The following is a 16519-nucleotide window of genomic DNA, read 5'->3' on the forward strand; positions in this document are numbered from 1 at the left end:
ATTTAATAAAAAGCAATGTCCAACCTTGTCCACTGTGTGGTGCTGTATGACTTATTTTAATTTCAACGTACCAGGAAGAAGAAGAACTTTACACACATGACATTGACATGAACAATTATTTATTTATTAGTTTTTTGTATTTACATGTTTTTTTATATACATTAAAGTGACGTGCGAGGCAGTAGTGGAGCACTATTAGTGACCATAGTTCAATATCAAATGGTGAAATCCAAACTTTTTACCAAAAAAACTTTAAATTTTGAACCTTGCTGTAACATTCAGATTACATAAGTATCTTCACAAGTAATAGTGACACCATTTACATAAAATACTTGGCACAGAGGCAGATGAAGGTGATAAACATCATTTGGTGTATTGGGGAAAAAGAATGGTCTTTATTATTTTCTCGAACCAGAACTGTGACCCGACCTCCCAACTAAATGCTCTGGTGGCCGAACAACCTTCAGCCACAAGAAATGGAAATAGACAGTGGACAAAATAACACAAACGGCTGCAAGATTAAATACTAATATGACAACAAATGCTACATTTGAAGCTAATCATTTTCAGTTTTTCTTAATTAAAAAACACCATATTTTTGTGACGTTTTGTACTTTGTCCACCGGCTGAAGAAACTAAGACACCCGTGTCATAACCTGCAATGCCACATAACAGGACTAATAATCTTTGCCCTAATAGTAAAATCAACACCTCTCTGACACCAAAAGCTTCACCAAGGTAGTGTTTACTGCAAGGTTGTGTTAATAAAGCGTCACATTATACAGTTGTTTGACTTTTTATGTCCATGTCATGTATTTGTTAAAAAAAAGGTGAAGAAGCTAAAACAGCTAAAAAAGAAATACACATAACACTGAATACTTAAATATAGAGTAAAAAGCCCACATGTGACAGATAAAGAGCCTCCGGAAGCTAAATAAATATCTGAGAGACACAGTCAGACTATACATTGTTCACATAATGAAAGAAAAGGTCTTAGTTTGACTCAAAATGGGCTCAGTTTGACTTACATTTGTTTAGCTATTTATGTATATATATATATATATATATATATATATATATATATATATATATATATATATATATATATATATATAAGATAATCCTTTATTAGTCCTTTATTAGTATATATATATATATATCCCATTAACCTTTCTTACATTATTCTTATTATAATTTGACTTTATTTAAAATGCAGATTGATGTAAACAACTTGGGTAAACATAGAGACTGTTTACACTAGTGCTTGAACATCTGGGACACATGACAACATACATGGAGCTCGTGGAGTTGGAGTGGAAGACTGTGAGAAACAGCTGTGCTGAGGTTTAGAACAATGTGTCCTCATGTAGTCTTAGTAAAGGGTAGTGCTACTGTGTGTGTGTGTGTGTGTGTGTGTGTGTGTGGTGTGTGTGTGTGTGTGTGTATCAGCTGTGTTTACTGTCAGCAGCAGGATCTCTTCTTCTCTGACGGGCCGCCGACCAGCTGGACCGTCTTCTCCTTCTCCCTGTCCTCTTGCTCTTTCAGAATTCTGAGGGACACAATAATAATCAAACAAATGAGCCAGTTCAGGCAAGGAGGAGCTCCCGGACTGCAGGAGGGCGAGGTGGTGGCTTGGTGGCTGTCCTGGTTGCAATGCGTTCAATGGCCTTATTGTTTTTCTCTACGAGGTTGGGTGTGGGGAGCCCAGTTATGCTGGCGGCGGTGTTGGTTATGCGTGTTTAGTCCGGTTAGAAACCGATAACAAGAAGCATGTTCACACTGAAGAGCCTCACACCAAAGCCATTCCTTTTGCTCACCTGGCTAAATGAATCATGGACTCCATCACATTGTGTCCCGAGCATGCGCTGCACTCGTAGAAGGTCATTTGGCAGTCCTGGAAAAGTGGGGGACATGTTTCAACAGCATGCACATTGATCATGGTCAAAGTCAAATCTGAACAGTTGCAAAAGAACAAAGAAAGAAAAATCTCATGTGACAAATATGACCTCATCCTTTCAGTCACCATAGAAACTACATTCCACACCAAAGACGAGAAGACTACAAAGAATTAGGATGAGAGATGAGGTCCGTACCTCATAACACTCTCTCTATTATCATGTTTCTTTCATTTATCGCTAAAAGAAAATGACACCGTTTTTTCCTGCTAGAACCCTGAGCCTAGCGGTCCACATGCAAACAGACCTTGGCTAGTCTTTCCCCCACTCCTTTCTGAACTTGTCTCTCGATCTCCTTGTCCGTTTTGTTTCCCAAGAGCAGGGTGGGGATGTCCTCGCCTGCGCCCTCCTGTGAAAAGAAGAAAACCAAAGAACACAGATCTTTAAAGAGCCCCTTGCAGTTAAAAGACTCGGCCACCAGCTTCCCTGTTGCTATTGGCTCCCCAGCGGGTTAGGAGTATGGAGGCATCGCTGGAAAACAAATTCAGCAACTGACTTTCATTCACCCCGATATCTTCTACACAACAAAACTGTAAAATACATGTTCAACACATACCCACTCTGATTCCTTTCAACCTGCCTAAGGGAATCGCAATAGAGAAAAAGAACTGCACAGAAGCACAAAGTAAAACCGCTCGTACCTTTACACTCGTCAGCCACTGTCTGACAGCTGTGAAGCTCTGCACAGTCGTGATGTCATACATCACAACCACACCGTCAGCCTTGCGAAAGAATTGTTTGGTGATGCTCCGATACCTGCAGGGGGGGGGCGGGGGGGGGGGGGGGTCAATTCTGCTCTACAAATCTCTGAAAACTCTTGTTTCTCGGCTGCTTTTGTCCAACTTGTGAACATACAGATGAGATCGGAGGTGCATTAAGTTTCAATTTTGAAATGGAACTTGTCTCTACCTCTCCTGTCCTGCTGTGTCCCAGAGCTGCAGTGCCACCTGGCTATTGTCCACAGCTATTGTCTTTACGCTGTAATCTATACCTGCACACACACACAAGAACGTTATTCAGTCAGCACATTATGTTTGAATATTGTTCGCTGTATACTGTCCCAACAACACTAAACTAGTGATAATACACACATACCGACCGCTACGCAACTATTGACATTGATCTGAATGCATGTGATTGTTGCCAATTTTAAAGTAAAACAATTTAAACATGATTATTGTTTATGCTGTAAAAATAATGTTTGGGTCAATGGACCTGAATAACTAATATCTTTAGATGAGAGAAACAGTGATTTTGAGGTGTTACTTCCAAACTTTAAAAAAAAAGGTGTTTCAAATGCTCATCGGCAGCTTGAATAAGCCTTAAAGCATTTTTCTTTATCAAAATGAAAAATGTCCCAACAGCTTTAAAAGAATGAAGTGTAAAGATATTCCTCACAGGCCGAACCAAACAAATATGCCCGAAACCTGATATCTTGAAATGTCAAGGACAATGTTTAGCCACAGCACAAGGCTATATACAGTCTTATAGCCTGTCCTTTCACTGCTAACACTGCTGTATTTAGTCTAACTGAGAATTACATTTTTTTTTTTTTAAATGTCTCTGTTGCATTTGCTCACAAGAACTACCACTATACGTACCCACAGTGGCAGAAGTGCCAGGGTGGAAGCAGCCGTCGCAAAATCGCCGAAGGAGGGAGGTCTTTCCTACGCTAGAGTTCCCCACCAGGACGATCTTGAAGAGGCGGTCGGGCGGAGTGGGACCACCTTCCCCCTGAAGGAACAGGCGCGGCAGCAGAGACTGAACCAAGGTGACGGGATCTCGCTTTAAGCAATTACCGGTAGTTGAAAAAAATCAAATAAATGGCTGCCTCCTCTTTGTGTGAGGGAGGTTACGACAGGGCCGCACTGTGCATAATGATGTCACTGAGAAATGACTTACATTTAGGCTGTTCTCCTTGCCAACGGGCTGAGCCCTCGGAGACGAGGGGGTTTCCCTTTTCTCCACATCGTCCTGCGACTTTTGCCGCTGGGCAGAAGATGTACACGGGTAAATATCGCTCATCACCAAGTCTGTATACTCCTCATTGTCTGAGGCTTCCTCTTCTTCACTGCACTCCTGAAGTGGGGTTCGGGGCCGGCAGTCATTCTGGAGCAGGTGTGGGAGGTGGTCCTCCTCGATGGAGATGATCCTCTGGAGGTGCCCCCTTGTGTTCTCTGTGCAAGAGGACTGGCAGGACCCATTGGTTAGGCGGTGCCTTGCGGAGCTGGTGATGAGCTCCTCCTCGTCCTCACTGCAGATAGAAAGTGACATTATAGCACACGCTACGGTGCTAATTGAAACATCACAGGGCCGAGCCACTTGATGGTGACGGCAGAAGACGTGTGTGACGCTTTACCTTTTGAAGATATTTGCTTTTGTCCGTTTCACAACATTGATTGAAGGCCTCTGCTTCAAACTTGGTGTTTTCGTAGAATTCTTTGGATTCTGCAGAAATAAAACCTTACCTTTTGACTTCATTTACGGCATGACATTCAGGGTTCAATCAAACACTTTGGGATGGCTCTTCTGGGCTCTTGTTAACACTTTTTCAATTCCTATCATCTTTCAAAAGAGAGCATATGATATGCGGACAGTGTATCATTCCGCTATAATAAACAGCACATACCTGGAAGCATATGTCTTTTTCATCCCGTAAATGTTTGTTCATTTCCCTGGATAGAACAAAGAAATAAAGATATTAAAGAGACTTTAACACCATTTTTGGTATTATCAATTTGAATGCCTGGCCAATAAAGTATATATAAAGTAGCTGTGGAGCATCCTGCTTTCCCCAGGTATATAGGAAAAGGTATTTCCTTGGCTAAACAGAATATGTCAGTTGAGTCCAGATTGGCGGTACAGCTGCACATCTCGATCCAAACCTCAAAAGCTCCAGTTGCTTGACGAGGCCCGCTCGCTCTCGCTGCAGTCCCTCAGTCAGTCTGTATATTTCACTGTGTTGAACAACAATGGACGCTTTATTACAAATATCTACGACCAGCCACAGTATGCGCTTAGAACACCTTATTTCTAACGAGTGAGGAGATATGAACCAGAGCATTTACTATATGCTCATCAAGATACAGTATCACAGCATTTACAACAGACAGCACATCATGAATGTGATCTTAATCATTTCTAATTGACAGGGTAAATTGTGTATAAACTATTTATCACTTTGGAAAAACATGTGATTGCATCCTGACCAATTAGCAACCAGTGCAGAAGGAGTAAGGAAGAATAGTGGCGACTCACATCTCCTTCTCCTCATGGAGCCGCATGGACTGCTCCTGCAGCAGAGTCAGCTGGTCCTGAGCCAAGAACAGCTCTTGGCCGGTGTGGTCCAGCTCGCGTGCCAACTCGTCATTCTTGTGCTTCAGCTTCACGTTCTCCACCTTGGTCACGTGTTGTTCACTGTGGAGTTCCTGGCACTGAAGCTCCAACTGGCAAAAACAGAAACAAGTACAGATACTTTGGGATTACTCTGATTTGACATGGAATGTGTGTCACAGCTTGATTGCAATGCTATTGAATCCCGTGTCCCTAAAGTCTGTGTGGGAAGATACAAATGTCCGACCTTAGCGACCCCTAGTGGTGCACACTCACACAATCTACTCCAACCATTGTGCCCTCAGCTGTTAAATGCACAGCGACCTCTTCTACCCGCAGTCAGAGGATGAACGTAAGGAGACAGCACGATGTGAAGAGTACCTTCAAACAGCCTCTAAATATTGTGACGAATTGCATTAATAGTCACAATCGTGAGCAGAAGCATACTGAATGCTTTTAGAGCTGTACCACTGTTCTCCACAAACACGTATTAATGAGAGGTGTTAGGTTTACACTTCTACTACATCTAAGATGCAAATGTTGTACTTGTCACTGTACATTTCTCTGACAAAATTAGTTCCGAGGTATTTTTGACTTTTTTAACGTTGAGATTAATATTACTAAATATAAATCAACTAATAAATGATCATGTTTTATTATGTTTTAAGCTAGTATACAAAGTAGTGCCTTAACTCCACCTTTAACCTCTTAGTGATGATTACATATCGAGGCGTCAGTCTCAGAGCATTCGGTTTCTACATATCAAGTAGAGACAAATAGGATCATAGTCTGAGAAACAAGCCGACTCATCCACTTCACAAACACTGCAAACTCTGACGCATGTTATGTACTCGGCAAATTGTCTTTATTGTTTTGGTGTTTGAACATGAGCAAGGGTATGTGTAGGTTACTGGGCTAAGAGATCTATCACTTTGTTTTACAATGATACTTTAATAGATGTGTTTATGGCACGGTGGCACTAAATCACTTTATTAGCTTATTTACGGCATTCTGTTTATCTGTCGTCTCGTTTGAAGCGTTTCACGTGCGATGCTGCTCTGACAGCTGAATTTCCCTAAGGGATAAGTGAAGTGAGGAAGTGTGCGTGTGTAAAGTGTTTCTCAGAGAGTCCTCACCCGTTTCTGTTTCTGAAAGAGCTGCTCCAGCTCCTTCTCCTTACCAGACAGCTGCAGCTCCATGTCCTGACTGCGAGACAGAAAGCGCTCATGGTCCTTAAGTGCAGGGATAAAAGAGGGAGGCGGGAGGCCAGAGTGGGATAAAGAAGACGCAGATGTACAGTGTTTGATATATTTATTATATTATTTCATATATTTGTAGATACGGTAGCTTTATACCTGCAGCACAATCCTGTCTTTTTCATGTTTTATTTGCTGCTCCATTTCCACATAAAGGCGCTGGATCTCGTGATCGTGTGTTGCCGCTTTCCTGTTTGGATACAATTCAGATGCGATGACGTGCCGTGTGAACCTCACACACAATGTGCGTGAAGCAACTGCCTAGATCGACACACTTGAACTCAAACAGTAGTTTCGAATGACCCCAGTTATATGTCTCGCTGACCTCTGGAGAGCGCTCTCCATCTCCCTCTTCTCCTTGTTGGCCTCTATGATCTGGGATGTCACTCTGGCCAGGAAGTCCTCAAAATTGGATAAAAGGTGGGGTTCATCTCGGCTCAGCTGGGCCCACAAACTGCGCACTTCAGCGCGACTGAGGGGACAGAATTGAGAAGCAGGAGTAACCAAGAGTGGCATCGAAGTCAATTTCTTTAATGACAATTTGCTGTCTTTCGTTTAAAGACAAACAGAAATATTCAGGGACACGGGTTGAAATTCAAGCACAGCAACAGTCCAACACATAAACGTACATAGAGGCACTCGGGTACCAGGTCATTGTGGTTTTCTAAAATAAAAAAAATGATGTTCTTTAATTGCCTTGAAACATCTGTTTATTATTGCAGAAGAAAAATAAATCAGATTATTTTTGTCAGAACTGCTTGTCTGCTGCATACTGTGCCAGTACAGTGAGCTCATGATCAGGTGAGGGAAAGTCAAACAAATCCCTGAGAAACTTGTCAACAGTTACTTATCCTGAAAGTCTTGTCATATCAATATCAGTTAGTGCTGCACAAAGTGATCCGAACATCTAAAATGTAAACTGGAGCTAACCAGGTGGGAGGCGGAATAGGATGTGGATCCACTTCTGTTTGCTTTTATTGAGTACAAGTTGTTTGCTAAAGGTGAGTGTAGTCATGCATTTCATGACTGAAACAGACCTCAACGAGAGTTACTAATGCCTCTTAAATACTGTATGAAATATCAATGCGGAGAAAGTTGACGTTAACGATTCAGGTAAGATTGTGAAGGCTTTCCGAGTGTGAATGCCGTCTGGAAGTGAGGCTTCTTCACAAAACCCTGATGTTAAATACAACATGTCAGTCACATTCTAACACAGAGAGGCCGAGCACAGATGACCCAGAGAGGGAGCGCAGGAACAGCTTTGCTTGCGAGTGGAAAACTTCCCACTCTTGTTTGGTTTGCGCAGCTGATGACAGTCTCAGGCTAAGTCAACTGAAATAAAGTGTGGACTTTAAAGCAGATATGACGGGGGCCGAACAACATGTTGTTGTAAACACAAGAACACGCACGGTACTCACTCTTCAAAGACACTGTTGGCTCCAAGGCTCTCCATGAGCATGCCAAAGTGTTTCTCCTCCTCGTCCTCATCTCTTCTTGCCATGCTCTCCTCCCACTGGGTCTGGTACAGGACCTCCGCTGGGCTTTTACAGGCGTTCTTCTCCCCCATGCCTTCCGCTACAGAAATCTTCCGACCGAATAGGAACTCACCTGGAAAGATCAAGGCACAATCGGAAAGGTCAGACTGCACCTACTGGTGGTAGTGGTGTTGTTTTAAGTGGAAAAACGACTCAAAACGTACTGAAGCCGGAGGAGAACTCGTCCAGGGTTAGGTATCCATTGCCGTCGGAATCGAGGGTATTAAATACGTTTTCCAACTCCTCCGCGCTGAGAGGGAGCTCAGCAGTCAGCCTCTATTTAAAAAAGACACCAAACACAGCTGCTATTGGAACAAAGCCTCAAGGACGTTAACAATACTGTAGCCATAACAACTACTACTTGAGACGAATAAGGACAGTCATTAGCCCGGTGGCTATCATGAGCAACGGAACAGTTGGCGGTTCTTTCCCCGTTGTTTTTACCACTCATAATTAGACTGAAGTGGCCGAAACAACACAGAAGTTATATTCCAAATAGCCTCTTTCTCATTGTTATTCTAACCCGGACATGTTTATTGGACATCATCCGCAGCGGCACAGTGCTCCACTCAAACCTTGACACCTGGAAACTTACAGTCTTTAATGATTGACCACTGTTGGCTCAAGTGAGACTGGCAAAAGCCTTTTATCTGAAGATTTTAAGTAGAGATATTAGTTGAGGGGGAAAGAGACCGCTGCTCTGTCACTAAAGATTTAATTCGAAGGCACATGACAATGTGAGAACCTCCCGTCTGACCATGACAGTAACCAAAGGATCATCAATAACAAGAAAAGCCAACACAGCCACACCTCTGTAGGCAGCCTGGGTTTTACGCCGTGTTTGCACTGCTGCGAAATGTTGACCGAGGCATCCCATACAATCTAGATTATCAGCTGTTCCTGTAAAGTGTGTTATCGGGGCAGAACATATAGCCAACGGTAGCATTGTCAAGCTATTGTGCTGGCGGTCACGGTGTGAAACGTACATTCAAGCTGCGAAAATCTAGTGACTATAAAAAAGGCTCTGTCAGATGTGCACATAACTGGAAGCAGTACCCCTCATTCAGCGTGTGAACTCATCTGCAACGTCTGGCATATGTATAAGTGTGAAACAAATAGAACTGAACAGTAACACGCAGCTGCTTTTAAGCACAGATGTTACTCTTCAGTCACATAAATAGAGAAAGGGAGGACTGGACCGCTGTCGTGATCTAATTTCCAATCCATTACCATAAACACCAGATCAAAGCTGTATTAATGCTCCTATGCTGCCTACAAGTGCGTAATCAAAGGATCCGCCGTGGCAGGGGTGAGTGTCGGAGGGCCAAGTGAATCTGCACCACAATGTGAGTGGAGGAGTTGCATGACAAAGCTTCCGCGCGGCTCGCTGTGTCTCCGTCTCTTTCATGCCGCTTTGAATAAGGTGCACGTGTCTTGCCTGTGTCCTGCTCGGCATCCTTAACGAGTGCACAGACCATCCCTCCATTTCACGCTCGTTCTGGATGAATAAGCGGCTGCTAATTCTAAAAATGCAAAAAGAATGGTCCTAACAGCGTTGATACTTTGTAAACAAACTTTATAGTACTTGTGGGGACACCTAAACAACAATGGATTAGTATTAATTAACAGTGTAACAGCGTTATTTTCTGTGTCAGCAAGACCCTAAAATGTAATCCAAGTGACGTCATTGAAGTTGTAGTTACTTTCATGCGACAAAGATGTATTAAAGCTCAGCCGTGGCAGTCACACTCACCTGCATGTCGCGTTGGGTGATGAAGCCCTTGCTCTCGATGTCACACATCTGGAAGAACTCGTGGGTTTTCTCCACGATGGTGTTTTGTCCCACGTCCCCGTTCTCACGCTTGCCCGCCTCGCCGCTGTCTCCTTGCCTTTGCCGTGCTGCCCGGGCCGCCGCGGTGGTGGTCGTGGTGGTGCTGGCGCAGGGAGCAGTAAAAGCTGCCATGGTGTTTGTGGGTCTCCTCCTTTCAGAGCGTTGTTCCGCGTCCTTCACGTGAGCCAGTGTGAAGGAAAGAGATCCAGGAGAAGTCGAGCTTCGGGCTGCTCTACATCAGAGACTTGCACCAATGTCACAAATCGTCATCTCTTAGCAACCGCCTCTTTAATTAGTCGATGAAACCTAGGGAGACAGAGGGAGAGTCTTCAGTTTGAATAAGTACAGCTCTTTGCCCGACAGAAATAGAAATACATCAAATGCATGTACTGCAATAAAAACATGTTACTGGATGAAATGTAAAGTCTATACATGTAAGTCTATAAACAGATAGACAGTTCATCCTTGTTTGCAGCATATAAATAACTCATAACAGCTGCATTAAAGGAACAGACTTGAGAGATTGCATTACGCAATGCTGCCTGTGCATTAGTGCTTTTTTTCACACACTTTTTGCCATATCTCACACACAATATCAGTCTGATTCCCATTTGCATTGTCAAACATGGCCCACTGCGAGCTGTAGTCCTAAAACAACCGCTGCTCTTCTCCTCCTTTACTTCAGGGACGATGGCCCGAGCTGAGGCTAATGTCATCTGACAAGTGAAGCCAAAAACTGAAGAGAAACTTGTGGTTATGACGAGGAGGGTCTCATCTGCCCGGAAATATTGACTGATAACTCAGTTAGCGGCGGGGTTTTCATGGGGACCGTTCTATGTGCACTGGTCTGGAAGACTGCCTTGCGGAGGCTGTTGTGCACCATGAGTCGGCTCAGTCGATTAATGACTGTGTGTGTGTGTGTCTGTGGGTGTGTATGTGTGTGTGTGTGTGTGTGTGTGTGTGTGTGTGTGTGTGTGTGTGTGTGTGTGTGTGTGTGTGTGTGTGTGTTGACCCACGCAAATGTAGACATGTGGGACTGGCAGAAGCCAAACAGACGGTAAAAATAAATGACATGCATGTATCGGCAGGTAGAATGCAGGGTCAGAGACATAATACACACACAAACCTTATAACTATAATACTGGCACGAATATAATCTATGTATTTTTCTCATGAAGCTCACTGAAGCATTTCATTTCATTTGAAATGTTTTCTATTTTCCGTATCTGCCATTTACTGTATATGAATATATACACAGGACCCCAATAATAAAATTGACAATGACAACCATTAAAAAATAAATATTTATGCTTAGAAAAAACATTGGGTTCAAGAGGTACTTGAAAATGAGTGTACAAAGATTTTATTCGTCTCCACGTTTCTAAAATACTTTCTATTAATGAATGTGGCGTGCTTGCAAGTTTGAGCCAAAACATTACGCAACATCTTGCAGGCATAACGGCCCTCACAAGGAAAGTCATCAACCCTCAATGAGCAACAGACACAGCTCAAGAGAGAGGAAACAAGAAAGGGAACTTCGATGAACTGGCGTTTGGAAAGAGTGATGTTGTGTTTTTGTGCACGATAATGCAGAATATTGTTTTATCTTTACACGCTGTCCTGTTACCATCGAAAGGATTATGACTCCTTTGTTAAAACGTGGCAAGTGTGTTAAGGCTGGTGGTTACACACCGATGACTGAGTCCGACAAGATAAACCACTGATATGCTTCTTCACGGATACTTCAAGGGCAATGAAAAGCCTTTTTGTCTCATGGCAACAATCAATTATAAAATAATATGTGTACTGAAACTAAAGTATCTGTCATTTTCCAAAGGCCTAACTTTTAAATGCTGGAGCGTCCTGCTTTGCATACAATTGCCTTATCTGTTTTAGGGTTTTGACATGGAACAGCTGTCAGCTCTATCTGAGCTACAGCACTCACTACCAGTGAAGCAAAACAAGCCCGCCCAGAAACTAGAACTCTGTTTTATGAAACCCAAAAAGCATGAACATTAATGGAAAGGTCCACGTCACTATAGTCACTACATTCTACAGGAGACCTGCAAATGACATTCAGTGTGCTCAACAGACAAAGGACATTTTAAGCAGACATTGACACAGTGGTCAGAGACCAACGTGTTTGTGCATGGTCTATAGTCATGACTTCAATATGTGTGTGTGTGTATATATATATATATACAGTAATTATTAGATCCCCCCCCTCCACTAAAAGTAACATTTCCATAACTACAATGTGAGATGACACCTGGCCCTTCAACCTACCTCAGTTTATAATTACATTGTTGCACCCTTTTGATGATCCCTGAAGTACATTATCCAGAACGGCTGAACAAAAACTGGGCAGAGAGGGCTTTTTTTATTTTGATGTTAGGCTATTGAGAATTATCCAAATATTTGTCTGACATGCTGGATGAATTTCAAGTCGCCAAATGTCTCGCCTACTTCCTGGAGAGAGTTCACGACCATGTCCACTTGTAACAACAATCACGTCAGCGTCATCTGCAGCTACGGGGGGCGGGGCTAGCCCCCCCCCCCCCTACACCTGTCAAGAACGTCTTAATCGTTGCACCAGAAACGTCATAAAAAAAACAACCGCTTGCAATATTGGAAACACAATGCCAGCAGAAGTTTCACACAACACGTGTAACGAGACACGCCGTTCACTTCCTTCCCCTGCGGTGACACTTTTCTTTTATTGTAAAACTTCCTGTGACGGGTGAAGCCTCACCGAAGCTGTGTAAATACACATTTCACATAAAGTACGCTAAGAAGCTCATTTTAGCACCTCATTAGCATTCGATAACTTCAAACGGCGGCGAGCAACAGGTGTAACGTGTTGAAGAGCAGCCCGTCCGCTTCGTGGAGGCGTGCGAGCGGATGTTGGGCAACAAAAGTGAACTTTACGTACCGGTGAATGAAAAAGTGAAACGCAGGTCGGAGGACTTAGTTTGTATCAACGTCGTCCGCTCTTTCGTTGCCGTCACTGTTTACAAGTCAAGTGGTGAGACTGCAGGAATGGGACGACGAAAAGATGAGGGGGCGGGGCTACACCGTAGTCATCTGTTGGTAACCACAGCGACGATAACCAGGAAGTCGTGCAGAAGCTTTTGCACTCTTCTTTTTTTTTTCTTCTCTGTCTTTCTTTTCTTTTCTCGGTGTCAGAAGAAAACTTTTCACATGTTAGAAATGAGAAAGAAAAAAAAACATGGTTTCTTTTATAGAGATGTGGACACAATATTAATCTGACGTGTATTCTTTGTGGGAGGGCAGTGACATTGTATGTGACATTGTTTCATATCAGGAAGTAACCGGAACCAATTTCGACATGAAGCCTCCAGTATATAGATTAAGTTGTCCCAGTACAAGAAAACCGCATGCTGCCATGTGGATAGAGCTCTTGTTGAGCTTAGTGGTCAAAAAGAAACAGATGTTCCCCTAAATTAAATCACATAAGGGATCCTCGGCATTGGTGGATGAGCCTGTACTACTGTACACTACATATTGTATAGTGACATTGAGTTTCTTGGAGTAGTTTCAATATGGCTACAAACAAAACATGACTCTAGCTCAACCGGATAAACAGGAAGCAAAAATCAAACTACAGGCCCGGTGATACCGAACAAAAACAAGAAGGAAACAGTTTAAGACCATATATGCAACACGTGTTTAATCACCAGAAAGACAGCTTCCAGCACTGGTGGAAGTATTTAGATTCTTCAATTAAGTAAAGTAACAATTTACTTATTTCTTTTTGGGTTTTAAAGCAGACATCTGACATTAGCTGGAAATAATAAAACAGTAGTGGTTGGATTCCATATAGCTTCGTCAGTTTCAGGCTCATGGTTTTGTGCAAACAGGTACACAGTCGGGGCTTACTGGCACATTTCAATAGAAAAGATCACTAATTATTATTAACACCTGCTGGTTTTCCCTACCATGACCAGTCCAAATATCTGCAGCAAAATGCAAAATGGTGTATTGTGGCACTATTGTTATGTCATACACCGTTGATCATGCTATTGCATTATTACTAAAGATGTGTGTTAATGTGGAAGCAGCATTTTGAGGTTGAGGTTGAGTTTATCAATTTCTTCTTCTCGCTTCATCAATAGGAACCGGTCTGTCTGTGGTTATGGGGTTATGTCCTTTGCCTATCCCGAGAACCGATGCTCTCTCTCTGCAGACAGCCTGGGCTCATTCTGGAAATCCAGATGTGTGATGTTACTCGTTAGTTCAGTTACACAAGTAACAACATCCAGGGTCTGTTTTAATTGCTTAGCGATCCGTTGTTTAAATAATTTTGTGTAAATAAAAAAATATGTAAGTCTAGAATATTGTTTTTTTCATTCAATGAGGAAAAGAAACACATAACTCGTTTTATATTTTAAGTAAAAAAGAAAGTTAGCCTCTTAAAGCAGAAATATACACTATTATGCTCTTGCTTGTATAAGTTAGCTTATCAGATAGCTAACAGCAGATCCATGAAATAAAGACCCAGGAATCCGGAGTAGAGTGTGGGGTTTTTAGTGTGAATCTTGATTTTGTAAAACTGTGGAAACATAACATGACATGACCTTAGAAACTATACACATACATATGCATGAATATATAACTATGATTTAGCATAAAGCCATCATGCCAGAAAATACTTGTATCTATTAACGTGACTCCCCTGACTAGTTAACAGTCTAAGCTAATTTTAACATGGATGTCAATGATATTTTAGGCTGATATAAGAATCATTCACTGAAAACCACAAACTTACAACAACATAGAAAAACACATTTTGAAATGTTTGTAAATCGATATTTTTAAAAGAAAAATAAATAAAAAGAATGATCACAAATATATTTTCGTTATTTGAACAGAAAAAACAAAAGAGACGTGTTTGTTTGTAACTATTCACCGCTTCATCAACTTCATTGAGAGTTATAAAAAAATCCCCGTTAGATTAGATGAGAAACCACTGGGGATTAATAAATGTGTTTGCTGTATGTATCTGCGGCGCTGCACCGACTGCTGTGATTGGTGCTCCTCTCCTCCAGGTGGAGGCGCTGTACGACAAACACACACAATACTGGTTTGCTCCGTCTCAGGCCTGGGCCGGTCCACCCCTCCTGAGTGTTCCTGGTGGTCCCGGACTGCCACAGGACCACCAGTCATGCATAATGTCAGCAGATTGCATGATACAGTAAATTATGTTTTTTTTTCAAATATGAAGAAGTTAGGCTTCTTGTGACATTTAATAACAAGACAGTATGTTAAGCTGAGTGGCTTAAGTGGATCACAATGTGAACATATTTTCTTTATTTGAACAATAAAACTAAAAAGTGTCTGGTTTTGGACGACTTTTCTCTCCAAAATGTGTATGCCAAAGGTGCAACATGACACTTAAATGCAGGCGAGATGAGGTTTAAAAAGCATTTTCTGGATTCTTACCTTTTTATACTGGGAAATTGTTGTTATTTATGAGCCTCTGGTTTATTTAGTGACGTCTGGTTCAACCACACAGCTACTTTCATTTGTTGTTGAAAGATGCCTCTTGCCAGGACTTTGTGATTCTACTGTGTTGTTACTTCTGTTAAGGTGGTACGATTCAAATCTGTATGATTTATTAACCCTTTTATTATTGTGGAAAAAATGACAGCCATTATATTATGTGTCAAAATGCTCGACACTGTTTATGAAAGCCTCCCAGGGCAAACACGAATCACCTCATGGTGAAACGGATGCAACCAGGTGGCAACCTCTGGTTCTGACAAGTGAAGCCAATGAGGAAGTCTGTTGAAACCTTTATTTTCTCTACCGGCCACCAGGGGGCGACGCTGGTTGCAAAAATAAGTCTGATTGTATAGATGTGTATGAGAAAATGACCCTTATTGTCACTTGATTTATTCCCTAAACATTGTAAACATGAGTTTATGATCTTGATCACTAGTTTCAAGTCTTTTTCAATACAGCATGATGGTCATTTTTGGGCGACTGTGGTTAGCAGGTCCGTAGGTTGGTGGTTCAATCCCCACCCTAGTCGGTGTGTCCTTGAGCAAGACACTTAACCCTGAGTTGTTCCCTGTAGCTGTGTCTACGGTGTATGAATGTAACATGATTGTAAGTCGCTTTGGATAAAATGCGTCAGCTAAATGGCATGTAATGTAATGCAATGTAATTTAGTACTTAGAGTAAAATAGACCTTAGAGCGGAGTATGCGTCAGGGTGGGTGCACTGTGATTGACAGGTCGCAGCCAACACCAGAGCTGTATACGTATACATATGGTAACTTTCATTCATTGGTTGCAAAAAGCCAAGATGGCGATGGCCGTACTCCAAGATGGCGAGGGCCAGATTGCCAAACTCCGGGCTTGAAAACGTCAGTCCACGCCCACTTCTTCTGGTTGCAACCGAACTTGACACTTCCCCAGAGTCAATGAGCACGCAGGAGAAGCTCCTCTCTGCCATTGCAACTCACACTTTGCCACACTAACAACACTGTCTACCTTGCACAGACCAAGCATTCAGCCTGTTGTGAACAGACAAGCTTTACTGCATTGGCAATTGATATAGGATGCATTCAATTGGTGTGCAGTT

General features: G+C 42.4%; 1 protein-coding gene across 3 annotated transcripts; it reads right to left on the reverse strand.

Moving 5' to 3' along the window:
- Positions 1-97: 97 nt before the first annotated feature.
- cracr2aa (calcium release activated channel regulator 2Aa) lies at positions 98-12989 on the reverse strand. Of its 3 annotated transcripts, none has more exons than XM_034535512.1 (18): positions 12843-12989; positions 9833-10216; positions 8244-8355; positions 7963-8152; positions 6870-7016; positions 6644-6734; positions 6425-6520; positions 5214-5401; positions 4841-4912; positions 4585-4630; positions 4315-4403; positions 3858-4209; positions 3557-3689; positions 2865-2946; positions 2597-2711; positions 2203-2304; positions 1818-1894; positions 98-1549 (listed from the first exon to the last, which is right to left on the reverse strand). In XM_034535512.1, the coding sequence occupies exons 2-18, from the start codon at positions 10040-10042 to the stop codon at positions 1462-1464; spliced, it is 2190 nt and encodes a 729-aa protein (XP_034391403.1). In that variant the 5' UTR covers positions 10043-10216; positions 12843-12989; the 3' UTR covers positions 98-1461. The 3 variants fall into 3 exon arrangements, with proteins under 3 accessions (XP_034391403.1, XP_034391404.1, XP_034391405.1); XM_034535513.1 differs by lacking the exon at positions 12843-12989 and adding an exon at positions 12197-12391; XM_034535514.1 differs by lacking the exon at positions 12843-12989 and adding an exon at positions 9518-9602 and having other exon boundaries at positions 9833-9939.
- Positions 12990-16519: the final 3530 nt, after the last annotated feature.

This window comes from Cyclopterus lumpus, chromosome 6 (assembly GCF_009769545.1).
Source record: "Cyclopterus lumpus isolate fCycLum1 chromosome 6, fCycLum1.pri, whole genome shotgun sequence".
NCBI classification, from domain to species: Eukaryota; Metazoa; Chordata; class Actinopteri; order Perciformes; family Cyclopteridae; genus Cyclopterus; species Cyclopterus lumpus.